At 38.0% G+C, this 17,883-nt stretch overlaps 1 protein-coding gene across 1 annotated transcript; it reads left to right on the top strand.

The window, feature by feature from the left end:
* The first annotated feature begins 264 nt into the window (after nt 1–264).
* LOC133877278 (protein VAC14 homolog) lies at nt 265–17,749 on the top strand. Its single transcript, XM_062315521.1, has 20 exons — nt 265–700; nt 815–928; nt 1,094–1,159; nt 2,436–2,525; nt 2,618–2,737; nt 2,887–2,915; nt 3,022–3,164; nt 3,260–3,354; nt 3,608–3,694; nt 3,861–3,968; nt 4,187–4,278; nt 4,480–4,561; nt 6,369–6,434; nt 12,606–12,721; nt 12,859–12,979; nt 13,254–13,415; nt 13,575–13,703; nt 15,603–15,671; nt 16,695–16,991; nt 17,371–17,749. Exons 1-20 carry the CDS (start codon nt 611–613, stop codon nt 17,470–17,472), a joined length of 2,178 nt encoding a protein of 725 aa, XP_062171505.1. The 5' UTR covers nt 265–610; the 3' UTR covers nt 17,473–17,749.
* Nucleotides 17,750–17,883: the final 134 nt, after the last annotated feature.

Raw genomic sequence — 17,883 nt, 5'->3', positions numbered from 1 at the left:
GACCTTGGTTACTGTTAAAGAATTCTGATGATAAGCATATGAGAAAGCGTTTAATGGTAGTTTTTCTTTCCCAAAAAGGCTTGTTCCCTCGTATAATTCAGTTTCTTCAGAAGAAGAAGAAGGAAAAAAATAATAAAAAATAAAAAAAAAATAAAAAACAAAAACGATTGTGTCCCTTGCGAAATACCAGATATGGACATGCACAATAGACAGAAAACGAGAAAAATATACAAAACGAGGACATTTTCGTCCGTACGCACCGCTTCCAAGTCCCAACCTCACTTGGCAACTACCTTCACATAAAGAATTCAGAGAGAGAGAGAGAGAGAGAGAGAGAGAAAAGGAAAAAGAAAACCCAGAGCAGACGGTTAAAGTTTTAACCAAAATTCGTAGATCTGAATTGTGTCCAAATAATCCAAATAAGGTCAAATTCCAAGTTCCTGGTCCGATTTCATTACCAGTTGGCAGTTACGTCGATTCCGCGATCTTTGGGAAAAGAGAAAAACCCTAGAGAGATGTTCAGACTTGAGCAGGAGAAGATCCGGAAACGACTCTGATTTTTTGAGTTCTGAGTGGAAATTTAGTTGGAGAGAATTCGAAGGGGTTCGCCATGGCCGACGCGCTCTCTGTCATCCCCGCCTCCGTGCTTCGCAATCTCTCCGACAAGCTCTACGAGAAGCGCAAGAATGCCGCTCTTGAGGTCCCTTTTGTTTCCCACTTTGATCGGTTTTCGTTTCTAGGGTTTTTGTGTGGTTTTTGTTGGATCTTGGAGGACTTGTGTGTATATCTATCTGTTTGTGTGTGCGTATGTTAGGTCGAGGGAATCGTGAAGCAGCTCGCGACGGCTGGGGATCACGACAAGATTACGGCGGTGATCAATTTGTTGATTTTGGACTTTACGTATTCGGCGCAAGCGAATTACCGGAAGGTATTTCAGTGAATTGGAATGAGTAATAATTGAATTGACTTGTGTGGACTTTGTGATTTCAAATGATATCTGGTTTGCAATTATGTCTAAGAGGTTTGTGGAGTTTGGTTTTCTTTGTGGGAAAATTTTTAAAAAATTTGGTTGTATTATTTTTGTTTGATGTAGGGAGGATTGATAGGATTAGCTGCTGCAACAGTTGGATTGACTTCTGAAGCAGCTCAACATCTTGAGGTAAGGGGTTTGAATAGTGCACATTACTTTATTGGTCATTCATTTGTATGTCAATTTTGGGTCTAGTTAAGTTTGAATTTTACCAGTTGATCTTTGTGGCCGGGGTTAAATTTTAGATTGGTGCTTTGTTAAATGACTGAATGTGTCAAATTTCACTAGAAACCTATAATCTTCCCATGGCAGTGTGTTCTAAAAATAAATATATATTTGACACGAGGCCACGTTTTCCTTTTCCTTTGAGCCAATGTTGCAGCTAGATCACAACGACATAGGGGATGGTGGCAAAGCACCAAAAACACATTATTTCTTCAACCTTTTTGTCTATTTCAGGTTCACTTGTGTTTTGTTATATATGCGCTCCATAGAGCAAATTTGCTTTGATCAGATTTGAAGCGAGGTCTGAACTTGCCTTTGGATGGTATGGTTGGATTAATTATCGTGCTTGTAGGAAAGCAATTTCCTGAAATGGTTTTGCTTGTCGTTTTAAGATGATAGAAATTTAATTACCTTACCAGGGCTAGAAGAAAAAAAAAAGGAAAATTAAAGAAAAAATAAAGGTGACATGCACAATATTCATCATTAAAGCTCCTGGTAGCCTTTTATCTATTAATTATTTTCTTCATGTATATTGGTATATTATGGGGTAGGAGTGACATAAGAGTGCTTTCTTCTTGGCCAATGACAGTGATAGGAACTCATTAAAGAAATTGAAACTCCTACTTTCTGAAGCAACGTATTTTGTAGACAGAAAGCGGGCTACTTAAAATCAGTGGTTCTTGGAATTCATACTTTCAAATGGTGGCCATAGTAGTCATAGCATGCTATAGATGCTGATACTTTATGGAATATTTTTGCCAGCCATAAGAGCATACGCTATGATTTTTACTAATTTAAGTTTTAATAAGAAGTGAGACCAACCAATATTCATCAAAAAAAGAAGTGAGACCAACCATAATCATCAACCAGATAATGTGTTTGTGAGTTTTATTTTTTCAGCATGAGAGGTTCTATTTTTGTCAGCTGTTTTTAAGTCGTCCTTTTGCAGTTTTTGGCAATGCATATTAGATTCAAATCATGGGCAAGATTAAGAGGACCAGTCTACTGTTATTCATTTTTATGGAATTGAGTTCTAGGGTTGCTAGTCTTCTTAACAAGGACATAACTGTCTGTTATATTGCATTGCAAAAATAATTGCACATTTCATTCTTCTGTATTCCCCATTCTCTCATTGATATAAAATTCATAATTGGCTTTTGTTTCTAATCCATTATGCCAGCAAATTGTGCCACCTGTGCTTAATTCTTTTTCTGACCAAGATAGCAGAGTTCGCTATTATGCTTGTGAAGCTCTATATAATATTGCAAAGGTGAGAGTTGATCCGCAGAATTATATATTAGTGCTCTTCTGGATGTGTACTGGGCTTTATACATTTTCTTTTGTTGATGGCCTGATGCACAGGTTGTAAGAGGGGATTTCATCGTATTCTTTAATCAGATTTTTGATGCTTTATGTAAGCTGTCGGCAGACTCGGATGCCAATGTACAAAGTGCTGCTCATCTTTTAGATCGGCTTGTGAAGGTAAACAATTATTATGGGATCCTTCCCTTCTCCCCAACGCATGTACAAACTAAAACACCAACAGATTGTTGGCATGTTCCCTATAGTTGTCTAAAAATAGGCTTTCTTTTTTGTTAAATCAAATCTCAGATTTTACTATAATGAAACAGGATATTGTTACTGAAAGTGATCAATTCAGGTGCGCCATCTTCTTATTCCTGTTTTAGACCTGTAACCTTATTCTTAAGAATCAGACATAATTAGAAGAGTTTGTGAACTGCTTTACGATGTTCTGTCTTCCTCAGCATTGAAGAATTCATACCGTTGTTAAGGGAGCGTATGAATGTCCTAAATCCTTATGTCCGACAGTTTTTGGTAGGATGGATCACTGTATTGGACAGTGTTCCAGATATTGATATGCTGGGTTTCCTTCCTGATTTTCTTGATGGTAAGTTTTCATTATTTGAAAGCTGATAAACTTCTTTTATATCTGATCTTTTCTTTGAATGCATATGAACGTATCACATCCTTTATAAATCTCAGGTTTGTTTAATATGTTAAGCGATTCTAGCCATGAAATACGGCAACAAGCTGATTCCGCTCTTTCAGAGTTCCTACAAGAGATCAAAAACTCCCCAGTAAGGCTTCTGCTGAATGCCAATTTTGCTTTCTTTACTATATGCTGTCGTACCTCGCCATTCCAATCTTGTGCCAGGCATTATCCCTTTTTCTTTTTCTACCGCACTATCTGAACCATAAGATTGTCGTGTTTTGACTTTGGATTCAAACAAAGAATGGCTTTGTAATGCACCAGTGCCAAATATTTTGACATAGAAACAAAATATTTTGTTCATTAGTAATTTTCTGACTCGAGCAGTGCTACTCTTGAAGTCTGTAGATTATGGTCGCATGGCTGAAATACTGGTGCAGAGGGCCGCTTCTCTAGATGAATTTACTCGGTTAACGGCTATTACATGGGTAAGTGGAACCACAATACAGAAAGTATTCTGCTATTTGTAATCATTATCACTCTCTGATATAGTTATCTATCTGATTGTAGATTGAGTATTGACATCTTTTCTAGATTTACAGGCAATTTGCTGCCTCATTGTAATTTAACTTTGTTTGAGTCTTGGCTGTACAGATAAACGAGTTTGTAAAACTTGGTGGGGACCAGCTTGTTCCTTATTATGCCGATATCCTTGGAGCCATTTTGCCCTGCATATCTGATAAAGAAGAGAAAATTAGAGTGGTAGGTTGTTTTTAGCTTTCGTTTCCTCTTTTTCTCTCTTATTTATTTATTTATTTATTTTTGCCCCGGGGGGGGGGGGGGGGGGGGGGTTGTGGTGTTCATTTTCTTCTTATTTTTCTTATTTTTTTTTTTTTTTTTAATATTTACTGTTGCTAAATAGTGCATGCAACGAAGTCTTCGTTTTCCCTGGTCATCTAAATACATTATATTTTTATAAGGTTGCTCGAGAAACAAATGAAGAGCTTCGTTCAATCAATGCTGATCCAGCTGAAGGATTCGATGTAGGACCAATCCTTACTATTGCAAGAAGGTGTTGTTTTTGAAACCTGGAAAAAAGCTGCGTTTCAAATGTAACTAGAAATTTGTACTTTTATGGGTATATGCTGTCTCCTCTTGAGGAGCCAGAGAAGTGCTTATAAGAGTACCTTCTTTAACTGTTACGACAATTAGGATAATCAGATTACTCAGTAGAAAGATATTATGTTGATTACTGGCTATTTTGTCTGATCAGGCAATTATCTAGTGAATGGGAGGCTACTCGAATTGAAGCATTGCATTGGATTTCAACCCTTCTAAACAGACATCGCACCGAGGTAACTGCATGTCATATGAGTAATATGAATATCAGGTTGTATGCTTGTTTTTCTGCCTTTTGACATACATGTTAACAGTTGTATTCTGTTCAAGGGATATGCCAATTGAACCTTTTCCAAAAGATGGTGTTCAATCACAATTGATTCCCCAAAAGGTCTTTTGGGGATCTAAAGTGATCTAAACCTATTATCTCTGTACCTTTTGGTTTGTATAATTGCCTGTCTACACACATTCCTCTTTGGTATTATCTAATCATATGGTTCTATAGATAATTTACTGTTAAATGCCCACTGACAATTTTGTTGGGGCCGTATGCAAGTTCTACATAGGATTCTTGATTAGGTTGACTGAGGGATTAGGTGCTTGATGATGAGTGATCATATAGGTCCTTGCTGAGATCTACCTATGCTTTCATTTCTATTATATTCATTACCAATTTCTTTCTATTATATGAATTAATGAGAATAGATATGATGATTGTTGAACTTATGATTTTTTTATGATGATTTGGCTTCCATGAGAGATCATTATACATCTTATCTAGCACTTTTTATGAATGTTTTTATTTTTTATTTTTTATTTTATTATAAGTAAATGAACTTCATTAAAACGAAAAAGGGCACACCCAAGTCACAGGAAGTTACAAGAGAAACACCAAACTTCCAATGTATTTGGCAACACTATTTTACTTATAGAAAAAGCACTATTTATCATATATTTACGTTGAGAGTTGTGGGGAGGCTTCTCTAAAAAATTCATTAAAGAGCTCCTATTAAAAAAATCTTATATGCTTTTTCCACAAAAATGAGCCGCTTGCAATTAGCTTGGGCTTTGCTTGTTAGTTTGTTAAATGAATCAAGCCTGCGCCTTATTGTGAGGCTTGTTATGGAAAAGGAGCCAAGCCTGAACGCAGCATTCTGTGTCTTGGAAGTTTGCGAGCTGGCTTGTCATGAGTTGACAATAGGATTAATGTCAAGTGAGGGAAAGAGGCTTGTAACTATTATACACTTGGGGTTCCCTTCATCGAGTAGATTTTAGTTAGACAACATTTTGCCTCATAACAGTAAATCCCACGTTGGAAAAGACTGCAATTGAGGTGACATTTGCTGTATATGAATTGCCTTTTCCACCTTTGCAACTAGCTTAGACTTCCATGGAAATGAGGGCGTATCACATGAACTTGTCAGTGACCAGTGGTTGACATATTAAAATTTAACTTGTAAGTTTCAAAAAGTCTTACCCCAACCAAATTAGATGTTAGCCCAAAACTGTTGTTGCCAGCAACTTCTGTGGCAACTTGCTTGAGCCTGTTGAGTGGCTTCTAAGCTTTTTTGTGCTGGGTTAAGCTTGAGCTTATATTTAACGGCTTCTGCTGGAGTGATGCTTCTTTTTTCTGATGGAGGCGAGCTTGGGTAGTAGGTTCTTGGCTCAGGTCATTTGCAACATTAAGCGCAGGCATTTGGCTTAAGTTCAGTTGCAGCTCTTGGAATATGTGAATATGAGATTTAAGATGCATACTTGACCTGACGTATGTACAACAATGCGGCCTCTGGCGTGGTCATGCTTATAAGAATACAAATGTGGCTGTATGGTAATTCATTAATTACCATATATAATATATATTTCTGGGGAAAAGAGAGCAAAACAAGTGAAGTTCCAAATCAAAGGAAGGGATGAAAAGCTGTAATCAGCTCAGTTTTACCAATTAATTTGTTGGCCATTTCTTCTTGTTGACTTCTTGTGCTCTGAATTTACGTTTGTAGTTGTCTGTTGAAAAGTTTAAATTTGTTTTTCTACCTGGAACAGGTCTTAAGTTTCCTTGATGACATATTTGACACCCTTCTGAAAGCGCTATCAGATCCCTCTGATGAGGTAATCCTTTTATCCTCATTGTACATTTTCATCTCTGATTATTTCTTCAAGTTACATTTTCTAATGAATTTTATTGTCAACATTAGTGCAATTAGAATTACTTTTTTTTTTGGTGGCACTGCTGCCGATCTCTGTATATGGACCATGCCACTTTTTCTTTGCTTGGATCTCTGGGGATCAGGTATTAGTTCATAGTGAGATAATGCAGCAAAGATGATAGTTGAAAAAAAATGATGTGGAGGGAGAAAAGTGAAGAGGCTAGAATATATATGCTCTGATAGTGAGGAATACTTATACTGGGCTATTATTGAATTCAAGTCACTAACAGTTCTTTGTTTTCAGTTTTTCTTTTCCCCTATTGCTGGGCAGACTTTGAGTGTGAAGAGCAAATGTTGTAAAAAATGAGCAATGATTTGAAATCTGATCATTGCCTTTTGGTCTCTTCACACTTTGATAGTGTCGAGTTTTGAATCAATCTTCCAGCAAAGATTATTTGGTATATTTATCTGAGATCTATGCTTTAGTTTTTACAAGAATATTTCATAAATTACATCTTTGATAGTAGTATTGTGAAACTGTATCAAATGCTGGTACTGGTACCAATTGTAGCCTTAGGGTTAATCCTTTGTCCAAAATCTACTTCAATGAATACCTGAGACTGCATTTGATAGCGTTTGTAGTTACCTAGCTATAGTGAAATTCATTGGCATGAGTATCATGCTTGAGACATGCTTGTTTTGTCGTATCACATACCATAATAGTGGGCTATGATGGACCTTGGTCATATATATATCCACTTAATGAGATTGGGAAAAAACATTTGTCTATTATTTGTTCTCTCTCTCTCTCTCCCCCCTTCAGCAGCGCATGAGGGCGCGTCCCGCTTAGTTTCTGTGCTGGTGTGTTGGTTTTGTTGGTTTTCTTCGTGTAATAGCTTCTCTGGTTGTTTATTTCATTGCTTGGGTGCCTTGGGTTGTTGTCGATGATGGCTGAGTAGGTTGGTGCGCATGTTTTGTGTTGTTGAGTCTGTGAGTAACAAAAGTCACATGGGGAGGGTTGGTTTTTTTTTTTTTTAGCGTAATCTTTTGAGTTCATCATCAAACCATGGGTGACTCCTTCAGGCTAAGAATAGTGGGACAATGGAAGGGCTACCTATGTTTGAATTTTTTGGAGAAAGAGGGAGCTTTTTGGTTACTCTTGACGGTTGATGAGGTGGCTAGAGTGAACGACAATGCGAAAGTTCAAAGACTCTCAAAGAACCTTCATGGGCCAACATTGTAGCAATTCTCACGGAAATTACTTGGCCATTGAGGAGTTTTGTGGTGGTGGGTAGTGGGGATTTATTCTTATTCCCAAGGGAAAGAAGAAATGGGGTTGGTGCGGGTTTGTGGAGGTGCAATAGTTTTTTATGTCTCCGTCTTCTGTGAAAAACGCAACTCAGGTCGTCGTCATACCTTCACCATAGAGTATCTTGTCCACATCTACTAGTAGGGGTGCTTGTGGTTGTTGGAAAGGGTAGCTTGTCCACCCCTACCAGTAAGGGTGCCAAAGAGAGTACTAACACAATTCATCGTAAGGTACGACCCCTTAGGCAAGCTCAGAGCGCCAAAACAAATCGTTAGGAGCACGAAGGAGGGAGCACTGTTGTATTTTCCTTCGTTGAAGATACACATCCAAAAAAAGTATAGCTTATGTACTCTTCTAGCATTGGCAAAGGGCCAAGATTGAGTGTACGCGTGGATGAGAAAGGAATGTGCCACATCTATTGGATAAAAGAGCAAGCACAGGTGACCTATGCGTGGGTTCCATGCTTAAAGGATCTTCACAAGATCCCCATGGAGGTATTGTTTCTGTTGGTGCTAGGCCCAGAGAAATTTGTTAGCCCATGTCATGTAAGGTGAACTGGTGCTAAGGATATTATGGTAGCAATGGGCCCTCTTTTGGGCTCTCTTAGCCCGCCTCAATCCTTTTGCGATAAGTGGGGCCTTTATCGAGATACTTAATGAATGGGCTTCTGTTATGAGCTTCCTGAAGGCCCAACTAGTAGTGGGCTTTAACTTGCGACTGTTAACAGGCATGTGGCCCGAGCTATGTCTTTCAATTCGAATAACATTTTTGGGCAGGTGGTCCATTCAAACCCAATGCAAAATGGTGGTAATCTCCTTCTCGTTGCTCGACTTTGTGGCAGGTGTTGAATCAATAATGAAATCCGGGCAAGGGCGGGGATAGAGTGATCGAAAACGTTGGCGGGCATGGCCACAGCTGCACTGTTGAATGGGTCTTCACCACTGGCAACGAAGCTCGAGGTTGGTTCCCTTTGCCATAGTTTCTCTCTCTCATCTTGTCTAGATTTGCTTTCCCTTCTAGACATGGACAATCGATTTTCTCCTAGTGGCAGTACTTGCTAGTGAATATGAGGGGAGAAAATTCGTCTTTACCAGTGTTTGGTTACACAGAGCTATGAGAATGGGTTTGGTAGGTATAAGCTCAAATCTCCAATGGACACTTTCATAGTAGATCCTGAACCCTTCAGTTCAGGTTCTGTGGTCCCCTCCTCTAGTGTCCTTCATATTACCCTTGAGGTTCCCTCTTTGAATTCCTCAATCCGCCAAGCGTGCCAATTTGAGTGCTTAGAATGGGTCAAGAGATGAATGTATGGGTTAGAAAAATTCTTGGGGGTTTCATATGAGGGTTTTGAATAGGAGGTTTCGGAATTGTTCTCTGCAATTGAATCCAGTTGTAAGGAGCACAAAGGAACGTTGACCTCTTTCATAAAGGAGACTGGGAGTAGGGTTAGAGGAGTTAGGGAATTGCTTAATTTGGCGTGCAGTGAACTATGATTCCAAGAGGAATCCATCCAAATCCCGTCCTTAGTATCGTGGCAAGGCTTCAACCCTATTATGAGTCTGAAAATTATTAGTTGGAATGTTTGAGGACTTAATGATGCAGGGAAAAGGCTCAACATTAGCAAGTTATTGAAAATTGATTCTCTTCTATCCCTTTCTCCCCCCCCCCCCCCTCCTCTTTCTCTTTCCCCTATCTTCTTCTCTCTACTTCCCGTGGCTCTTCTTTCTCTCTCCCTACTTTCATCATGTGAGTTTTGTGTTTATTGTTTGTCTTGCATCGGTAGTTCTTATGCAAGAAAGTTAGTTGGAAGTATAAATCTAGGGTGACTTGGTTAAAAGAATTGGGCTCACAATACGAGATTTTTTCATCGCCTTGCCAACTATAACGGGAGAAACAACTTTATCTTCAATCTTAGCATCAATGGTATTGATACTTTTTATGAAGGGGCAATCAATGTTAGAATCATCAAGTATTACAAGAATCTCTTTATGGATATAGTTTAGTGGCGCCCCAAATTAGATGGTTTGGAGTTTTCCATTTTAGACTCTGTAGAAGCAGTTTGGTTGGAAGACCGTTTCAAGAGGAGGAGGAGGAAGTTTTTCAGGCGTTGCTTATTATGGATGTGGATAAGGTGTTGTGCCTGATGGCTTCACTATTGCTTTTTTCTTGTCATGTTGGGCTATAGTGAAGGATGATCTTATGTGCGCGGCTTCCATAACTTTCATGAGGATGAGTTGTTTGAAAAGAGTCTTAATGCTACTTTAATTGTTGCCATCCCTAAAAAGATTGTGCAACTGGAAATAAGGGAGTTTAGACCTATTAGCCTGGTGGGGAGTGTCTACAAAATTTTGGCTAAAGTCCTTGCTATCATAATGAAATAGGTGTTAGGATCTTTCATATCGAATAGTCAGAATGCCTTTATAGGGGGGAGACAAATTCTGGACTCAATTCTTATAGCAAATGAGCGTCTGGAAAGCATATTGAAATTGGGAATTCTTGGTGCTATTTGCAAGCTGGACATGGAAAAAGCCTAGGACCATGTCAACTAGGAGTTTCTCTTCTATCTTTTGGGGTGTCTTGGCTTTGGTACTAAATGGAGAAAATGGATGTCTACTTGCATCATCACGGCCCGCTTCTTCGTCCCGATTAATGGTAGTCCGCATGGTTTCTTTGGTAGCTCCCGGAGCATCCGTCAAGGGGGCGCGCTCTCGCCTCTCCTTGTGATTGTCACAGAGGCCCTTAGTAGGATGTTTTCTAGATCTATGGTTGAGGGTTATTTATTTGAATTCCTGGTAGACCTCCAAAATGTTGGCCCCTTGGAAACATCCCATAATTTTGCAGATGACACATTTATGTGTGATTCAAATTGAGATCAAATCCATAATCTGAGACATTCTCTTGTTTTCTGGGGCTATTTCGGGATTGGAGGTCAATATTCAAAAATCTGAATTGGTTGTAGTGAGGGAGGTACTGCATACAAAAGAGCTGGCTAATATTCTTAACTATAATATATCTTCTCTGCCTTTGAAATATTTGGGACTTCCATTAAGTGCCTCTTTTAAGTCAAAAGCTATTTGGGATGGGGTAATTGAGCTAATGTAAAGAAAATTGGCGAGTTGGAAGAAAATCTACTTGTCTCGGGGTGGTCGCCTAACCCTCATCAAGAGTACGTTATATAGTTTACCTACGTATTTCTCATCCCTTTTCCATTACCGGTTGGTATAGATAGAAGATTGGAGCGCCTTCAACGAGACTTTCTTTGGGATGGAATAGGTGGTGAGTTGGAAGACTATTTGCTCCTCTGTACCTAGAGGAGGTTGGGAGTTAAAAACCTCATGCTGTATAGTAAAGCTTTACTTGGTAAATGCATTTGGAGATTTGCACAAGAGAAGAATTCTCTTTGGAGACAAGTGATTGTTGTGAAGTGTGGGATCGAAAGCGGGGGTTGGTGCTCAAAGGAAACTAGAGGGACCTACGGGGGTGCCTTTGGAGAGATATTAGGAATGGTAAAGGGAATTTCTCCAACTATGTCTCCTTTAAGGTTGGGGATGGGTTCCGCATTTGTTTTGCATGAGGTTTGGTGCAAAGAAGCGACTTTCCAGTCTTTATTCTTAGAACTTTATTATTCTATAGCTCGAGACAAAGAGGCCTTAGTTTCGGATTACTCGGACTCATCCGGTACTTATACCCATTGGAATTCGAGTTTCATTAGGGCAATCCAGGATTGGGAGTTGGAATCGCTCGACTCTTTCCTCAACCTGTTATACTCCTTGAGGAGGCAGATAGAATGTTGTGGTCCCCACCTAGAAATTACGGCTTCGAAGTGAAGAGCTATTTTATCACTTTACAGTAGCCTTGTTTGCTCGCCTGGAAACGAGTTTGGAAGGTCAAATCCCCTCCATTGCATTGCTTTCTTCATTTGGACGTCAGCTTTGGGTAGAATCTTTACAATTGATATTCTTAGAAAGCGGGGTTTTACTCTTGTAAACTGGTGTTGCCTATGCAAAAGAATGAGGAGATCGTAAATTAGCTGCTTATCCATTTTGAGTACTCCAGTGATCTTTGGCACTCGGTTCTCAATTTATTCGGGGTTTTGTGGGCTATGCCTAGCAATATCTTAGACCTGTGTTACACTATTGGAAGACTCAAGGATGGGGACACTCACAAGAGGCTATTTGGAAAGTTATTATTGTGCTTTTAATGTGGAGCATTTGGAGAGAGAAATCGGTGTCTCTTTGAGGACTGCGAGACCAATGTGTTCATTTTAAAATCCTCTTTTCTGAGATTTCTCTTAGACTTGGCTGTAATCTTTGTTCCTAATTTCTCCAATTTGAATCTTGTAGATTTTGTTAACTTTCTAGATTGCAGACACCTTTAGGGTGGTTATCTCTCTTGTATACTTTTCGTGTACAAGGGCTTTGCCATTTCTCTAAATAAATTATTATTCATTTTTTTTTTAAAAAAAAAAACTGAAGGAGATTGGTGTCATTATACTTTTTGGGTGTTATGTATGCTTGGTGGCATGGATACTGAGTTCAGTGGTAAGAGGAGATTTGTTTCAAGACAGCTTTTTTGCCCTTGATCTCCTTTTCTTTATATGTGTTTGTGTGCTTTGTTGTCATATCCTTGTAATAGTCTTCCTTTGAACTACAACTTTTGTTTAAAATAGTAACATAAAAATTAAACTGATTAATTTTGATGTATGTGTTTGTACTCCATTAATTGGTTTAAAGTATATGAATAATTCTTGCTTGTATAGAGTACCAGAAAGCATCAACCTTTGTCTTCTGTCTATAATCGTTTGGCAATGATGGATCTCTGCAGGTGGTGCTTCTTGTTCTTGAGGTTCATGCGTGCATAGCAAAAGATCTTCTGCATTTTCGCCAGCTTGTGGTTTTCCTTGTTCATAATTTCCGGATAGACAATTCTCTTCTGGAGAAGTGAGTTTCCGTCCTATCTCTTTTGTTTTTTCTTAAAGCTACTCTTCTTACCGATGCTTTATAAGTAATAGTTTAACTGTATTATTTCTTTCTTCTGTGATTAGTTTTCTTGTTTTGTTCTTTATTTTATTCCTCAGGCGTGGTGCCCTGATAATCCGCCGGCTTTGTGTACTTTTAAATGCTGAAAGGGTCTATCGTGAACTCTCAACCATACTAGAAGGAGAATCTGACCTGGATTTTGCGTCAATTATGGTTCAGGTTCTGTCAGTTATCTAAGAACTTCTATAAACCTGTAGTGTATGAGTAACCAAAGGAAACGATGTTTTGTTTTGTTATAATTTTTTTTTTTTAATAAAATGAAGCAATTATAAAACAGACCATATTTTATTAAAATTGTCTCTTTTTTTTTTTTTATTCTTTTTCTGTTCTTTTTTTGTTGTTAATTTTCTTTTCTTCTTGCCTGTCAAATATTTAACCACTTAAGTGAGGTGAATTTTTGTTTATCCATTTGATGCTTTTCTTTTTATTTCAGGCGTTGAATTTGATTTTACTTACATCCTCTGAATTGTCTGAGCTTCGGGATCTTTTAAAACATTCACTGGTGGATCCTGCTGGGAGAAACTTATTTGTATCTTTGTATGCTTCATGGTGTCATTCACCCATGGCAATTATAAGTCTTTGCTTATTAGCACAGGTGAGTGTTTTGATTTTTTTCATGGAAAACCATCTCATTTTAATCTTCCACCCCCCAACCCCTTTAAGTTTGTAGATTTTTGCTGCATTTAGTGATCTTGTTTGTCCAACATTTATGTTTTTGTTTCATTTAGTGATCATCTTTTATCTTGCTTGGCAGACATACCAGCATGCAAGTGTGGTAATTCAGTCTCTGGTGGAGGAAGATATTAATGTCAAATTTTTGGTTCAGCTGGATAAATTGATTCGCTTGCTGGAAACTCCAATTTTTGCTTATCTTAGATTGCAGGTGCATGAGTGAATGACAAAGTTCTAACTCGCCTTACATACTTGGTCCTTGTAATGGCATGTGTTCATACTTGATCTGGGGTTTCTCTCTTAGTGACTCTAACCAAATATTTCCTAGTCGAGTTATTTCTTATAATATTTTCACAAGTGCTGATATGTTTTTCTTTGAAAATGTGGTGAGGAGAATACATTAGGCAAGAGTGTGGAGAACAATTAGGAATAGGGCTGGCTTGAGTTTGTGGAGTATATTTCCTTTAAGGGGGTGAGGGGACAAGTATTATTCTCGTAGTATATGATTTGTGGTGTGGAGAAGTGTCTCATTGTGGCTAACTATATAAGTTGGTCAGGGAGTGTATCACATTTGAATTTGAGGGTTGTGTGGCCTGTGCAGAATTGGGAAACACGGTCAGTTGATGCCCTTTATCTCTTATATGATATTCAGGTCTGTGGGGTAGGAGAAAATGTTATCTGTTGGAGAGGAGTCCCAAGTCCGAGGTGAGATGTTTTTATTTGTTGCTGTGCGGTAACAGGGAGAATGGCAGATGAGGTTTCTTGGAAGCGTATCTGGCATGTAAGGGCTCCCACTGAAAGTGTTATCCCTTGTGGAAGTTACTTGGGCAAACAGGACAAGGAAATAGTATACCATTTTTTTAATGATTGTTGGGTGGAATAGGTGCTTTCGAACGATCCCCCCCCCCCCCCCCCCCTTGTATATATTGGGTTATTCTTTGCTCGAGATTGATGGCTTCTTGGATATGGAAATTTGATACTGGAATGCATTTTAGTTGCTTGGAGAGAAATTTTATGTCTTTGATGTGGAATATTTAGTTGACATTTCAATAAGAGGAACTACTGGGAGATAGAAATGAGGTTCCTCAAAACCCTGTTTTCTTTGGTTTCAGTTATCCATCTTATGAACGAACCCTTGTCTCTTTTGGGAGTTTATTAATCAGTTTAACTTTAGGATTGGCCTTCTATCTCTTTTTCCCCTCTGTTGGAGAAGGGTTTTATTTGTATACTTGTAGTGTTTCGATTGTGCCCCTCTTTTGGATTCTTATGAAATTAAGAGTATTATTAAATTAAATCTGTAGGTTAGTTCTAGATTTGATTTTGATTTTTGATTTTTTTTTTTTTAAAAGGGAATGACTGATTTCAATAAGAGGAACTACTGGGAGATAGAAATGAGGTTCCTCAAAATCATGTTTTCTTTGGTTTCAGTTATCCATCTTATGAACGAACCCTTGTCTCTTTTGGGAGTTTATTAATCAGTTTAACTTTAGGATTGGGCTTCTATCTCTTTTTCCCCTGTTCGAGAAGGGTTTTATTTGTATACTTGTAGTGTTTTGATTGTGCCCCTCTTTTGGATTCTTATGAAATTAAGAGTATTATTAAATTAAATCTGTAGGTTAGTTCTAGATTTGATTTTGATTTTGATTTTTTTTTTTTTTAAAGGGAATGACTGTAGCATAAGCAACCGCTTTTGCTAGTATCCTTTTAAGAAAAAGGTGGTGTTAACATATACTGTTTAAGTCGGGCTAATATGGGAAATATGCCTTGTCAATGAATACAATTTTTCCCTTTTTGTTCGTCTTACAATAAAATCCTTTGTACATGGAAAGATTATTTTATGCCTTAGATGTAGTAGTGCTGGTTGAATGTTTGTATGATGCATGACCATCTCTCATATAATGTTTGTTCTATGCATTTGGTGTTGGATTAAAAAAGGGGTTTTTGCATTCTCAATACAGATGTTACTGTTGTACAAAATGTTTACTGGTTTTTTTTTTTTTTTTGGTGCAATTAAATGGATATATGTATATATTTTTCATGTTTCCTGCATCTGTCTCTCCAAGTCAGTGTATATGTTGGGAGTGCCTGACCCATTTTGTGATTCTTGCAGCTTCTTGAACCAGGAAGATATATATGGCTGTTAAAAGCCTTGTATGGCCTTCTAATGTTGCTTCCCCAGGTGCGGTTCTTGAAGAGTCTTATTTTCATTGCTCTCTGTTAGTGATGACCATATTTGCCTGCATTAAAAACTGACTATGCACTACAATTATGCAAGTGGGTATGTACTTATCTATGTTAATGCACATAAAATTAATCAATCACAATTCTTTATGTTCTCCTCTATATTTCCCGTATTTAAAATTTTTATAATAAATTCTTAGCCAAATATCTCCTTTATTCAATGTAATTCATCTAACTATAGTCAGTTTGATGCTCTGTTTAGGCAGAGAGCACTTAAAAACTATCATCCATATTAAATTTGAGCTGCTCTTTTTCCTTGATAAAGCTGCTTAATGTGGATTTTGACACCCAATTAAAAGAGCGGGATTCATATCATTGTGACTTACCTGATTGTTTTCCCAATTGGGCTTTTTGTTACTAAAATCTTAAGGTTACCGAGCAGCTGTTTCTCTCCTCATCCTCGAAAGAAGATGAATATAGTTGTTTACACTAGTAATAGTCGGTACAAGCAATACTGTTTCTCTCCTCTTTAGCCTGTTAAATTCCAGGAAGGTCATGCCAGTGGTTAAAGTAAAAACTAGCCAGTGTAGTTTCCCTCTTCTGTGGCACTTTATCATTATTTGTTTATGAAGTGTGCAGCTAAGAGAGCTTTTCTGTCCGGCATGTGCATGCTTCTTCCTTCCTCTTCTGAGTTTTGGTTGGGAAGGATTATTGTCAAATGTGTTTTGAAATCTTGTTTTGGCTTCTTTCTGTTTCCTTTTTTCTCTTCAAAATATAAGAAGTATGGTGGTTTCTTCTCTTAAGCTCTCAATAATTTGGGATCAGCCTTATTTGCTGTTGGGGGTGTGGTCTTAAAATTCTAAAAGGAGATTAATATTGCTCTTAAACTTAACCAAAAAAAAAATATTGCTCTTAATTTTAGCTGCTGCCTAGTATAATTCCATGGTGCAATATATTTTTTGTTCGTGCTTTAATTATGTTAGTCATTCACGTTTGCCTTACATTTGACACTTGAATGCAGCAAAGCGCCGCTTTCAAGATACTACGAACTCGTTTAAAAACTGTACCTTCATATTCCTTCAATGGTGAGCAATTAAGGCGTACATCATCAGGGAACCCCTATCAAACTATACATCACATGCCAAGTGGGTCACAAATCACCGAGGATGGAGACGGGATCCAGGATGGTGGAAATTCACATAATGGAATTAACTTTGCTTCAAGGCTACAGCAGTTTGAGCAAATGCAGCACCAGCATCGTATGCATGCAAAAGCGCAGGCACAGTTGCGTAACAGTTCTACCACTTCATTATCAAAGGTCCGTGGCCACGGGGCTTCTCCTTGATGTTCAGAGTATCATTTGAGCTTTATAAACATCTGAATGAGTGTGTTTTAGGTAAAAATGTTGAGATGAGTAAATTTAAAGAATTGGAATGACGATTTTGAAGGTGGTGCCATGTTCATGTTCTTATGCTTACAAGAAAAGGAGAAGTAAAGGGAAAAAGTGAAAAAGAGAAATAATCCACCAGGGTCGGGAGGGAGAGCTTTTTTAGATCCTTTAGCTGAAACAGCAAGTTTTTTTTTTTTTTTTTTTTTTTTTTTAAAAAAAAAAACTAATTGCAACTTGTACCCTCAGTTTGCATTTTAGGATGCTATTGTTATTCTTGCAATAACATTGTTGCGTGCTGTGTATGCAGGAGGTGGAAAGACCCGAAGAAGCTCGGCGCCTGCCCGGATCAGACGCGAGTGGGCCTACTTCAAGATCATCAAGGAGAGGCCCAGGACAGTTACAACTATGATAATGTTGCTGCTCCCTGCCCCTAGTCAAGCCCAATTGTATACTGGTCTCGGCATGCCTGAGATCCGGTATGATTTGTATAATTGTATATCGTAGTAGTTTGTTTCGTTGTTATAAAAGGTTGGGACGGTGAAAAGGGTTTTGGATTAAAGATAAGATAGGGTTTTTTCTGAGCTATTCTTTTGACTTTGTAAGCAAGATATACAACCCATGTGGTTCTGTTGTTTTTTTATTGAAAACCACGTGGGTTAGGGGGAGAAATGCAGTTTGTTTCGTTATGTTCAACTGTTACAGCAATCTTATATAAAAAAAAAAATAATAATAATAAGAAATCACTAATTCTTGCAGACAAATTCCACACAAAAATTATGAATAGTCTTATTTGTTCACCCATATATTGTGCGGATGTGTA

The sequence above is a fragment of the Alnus glutinosa genome, chromosome 1, assembly GCF_958979055.1.
Source record: "Alnus glutinosa chromosome 1, dhAlnGlut1.1, whole genome shotgun sequence".
NCBI classification, from domain to species: Eukaryota; Viridiplantae; Streptophyta; class Magnoliopsida; order Fagales; family Betulaceae; genus Alnus; species Alnus glutinosa.
This window is presented reverse-complemented; position numbering and strand designations above follow the sequence as displayed.

What these genes read in the sequence shown, in the direction of transcription:
- LOC133877278 (XM_062315521.1), top strand. Translation starts at nt 611, where the DNA reads ATGGCCGACGCGCTCTCTGTCATCCCCGCCTCCGTGCTTCGCAATCTC. An exon ending in CGCAAGCGAATTACCGGAAG is followed by an intron (nt 929 to 1,093) that starts GTATTTCAGTGA and finishes TGTTTGATGTAG; the next exon opens with GGAGGATTGATAGGATTAGC. An exon ending in ACTGAAAGTGATCAATTCAG is followed by an intron (nt 2,916 to 3,021) that starts GTGCGCCATCTT and finishes TGTCTTCCTCAG; the next exon opens with CATTGAAGAATTCATACCGT.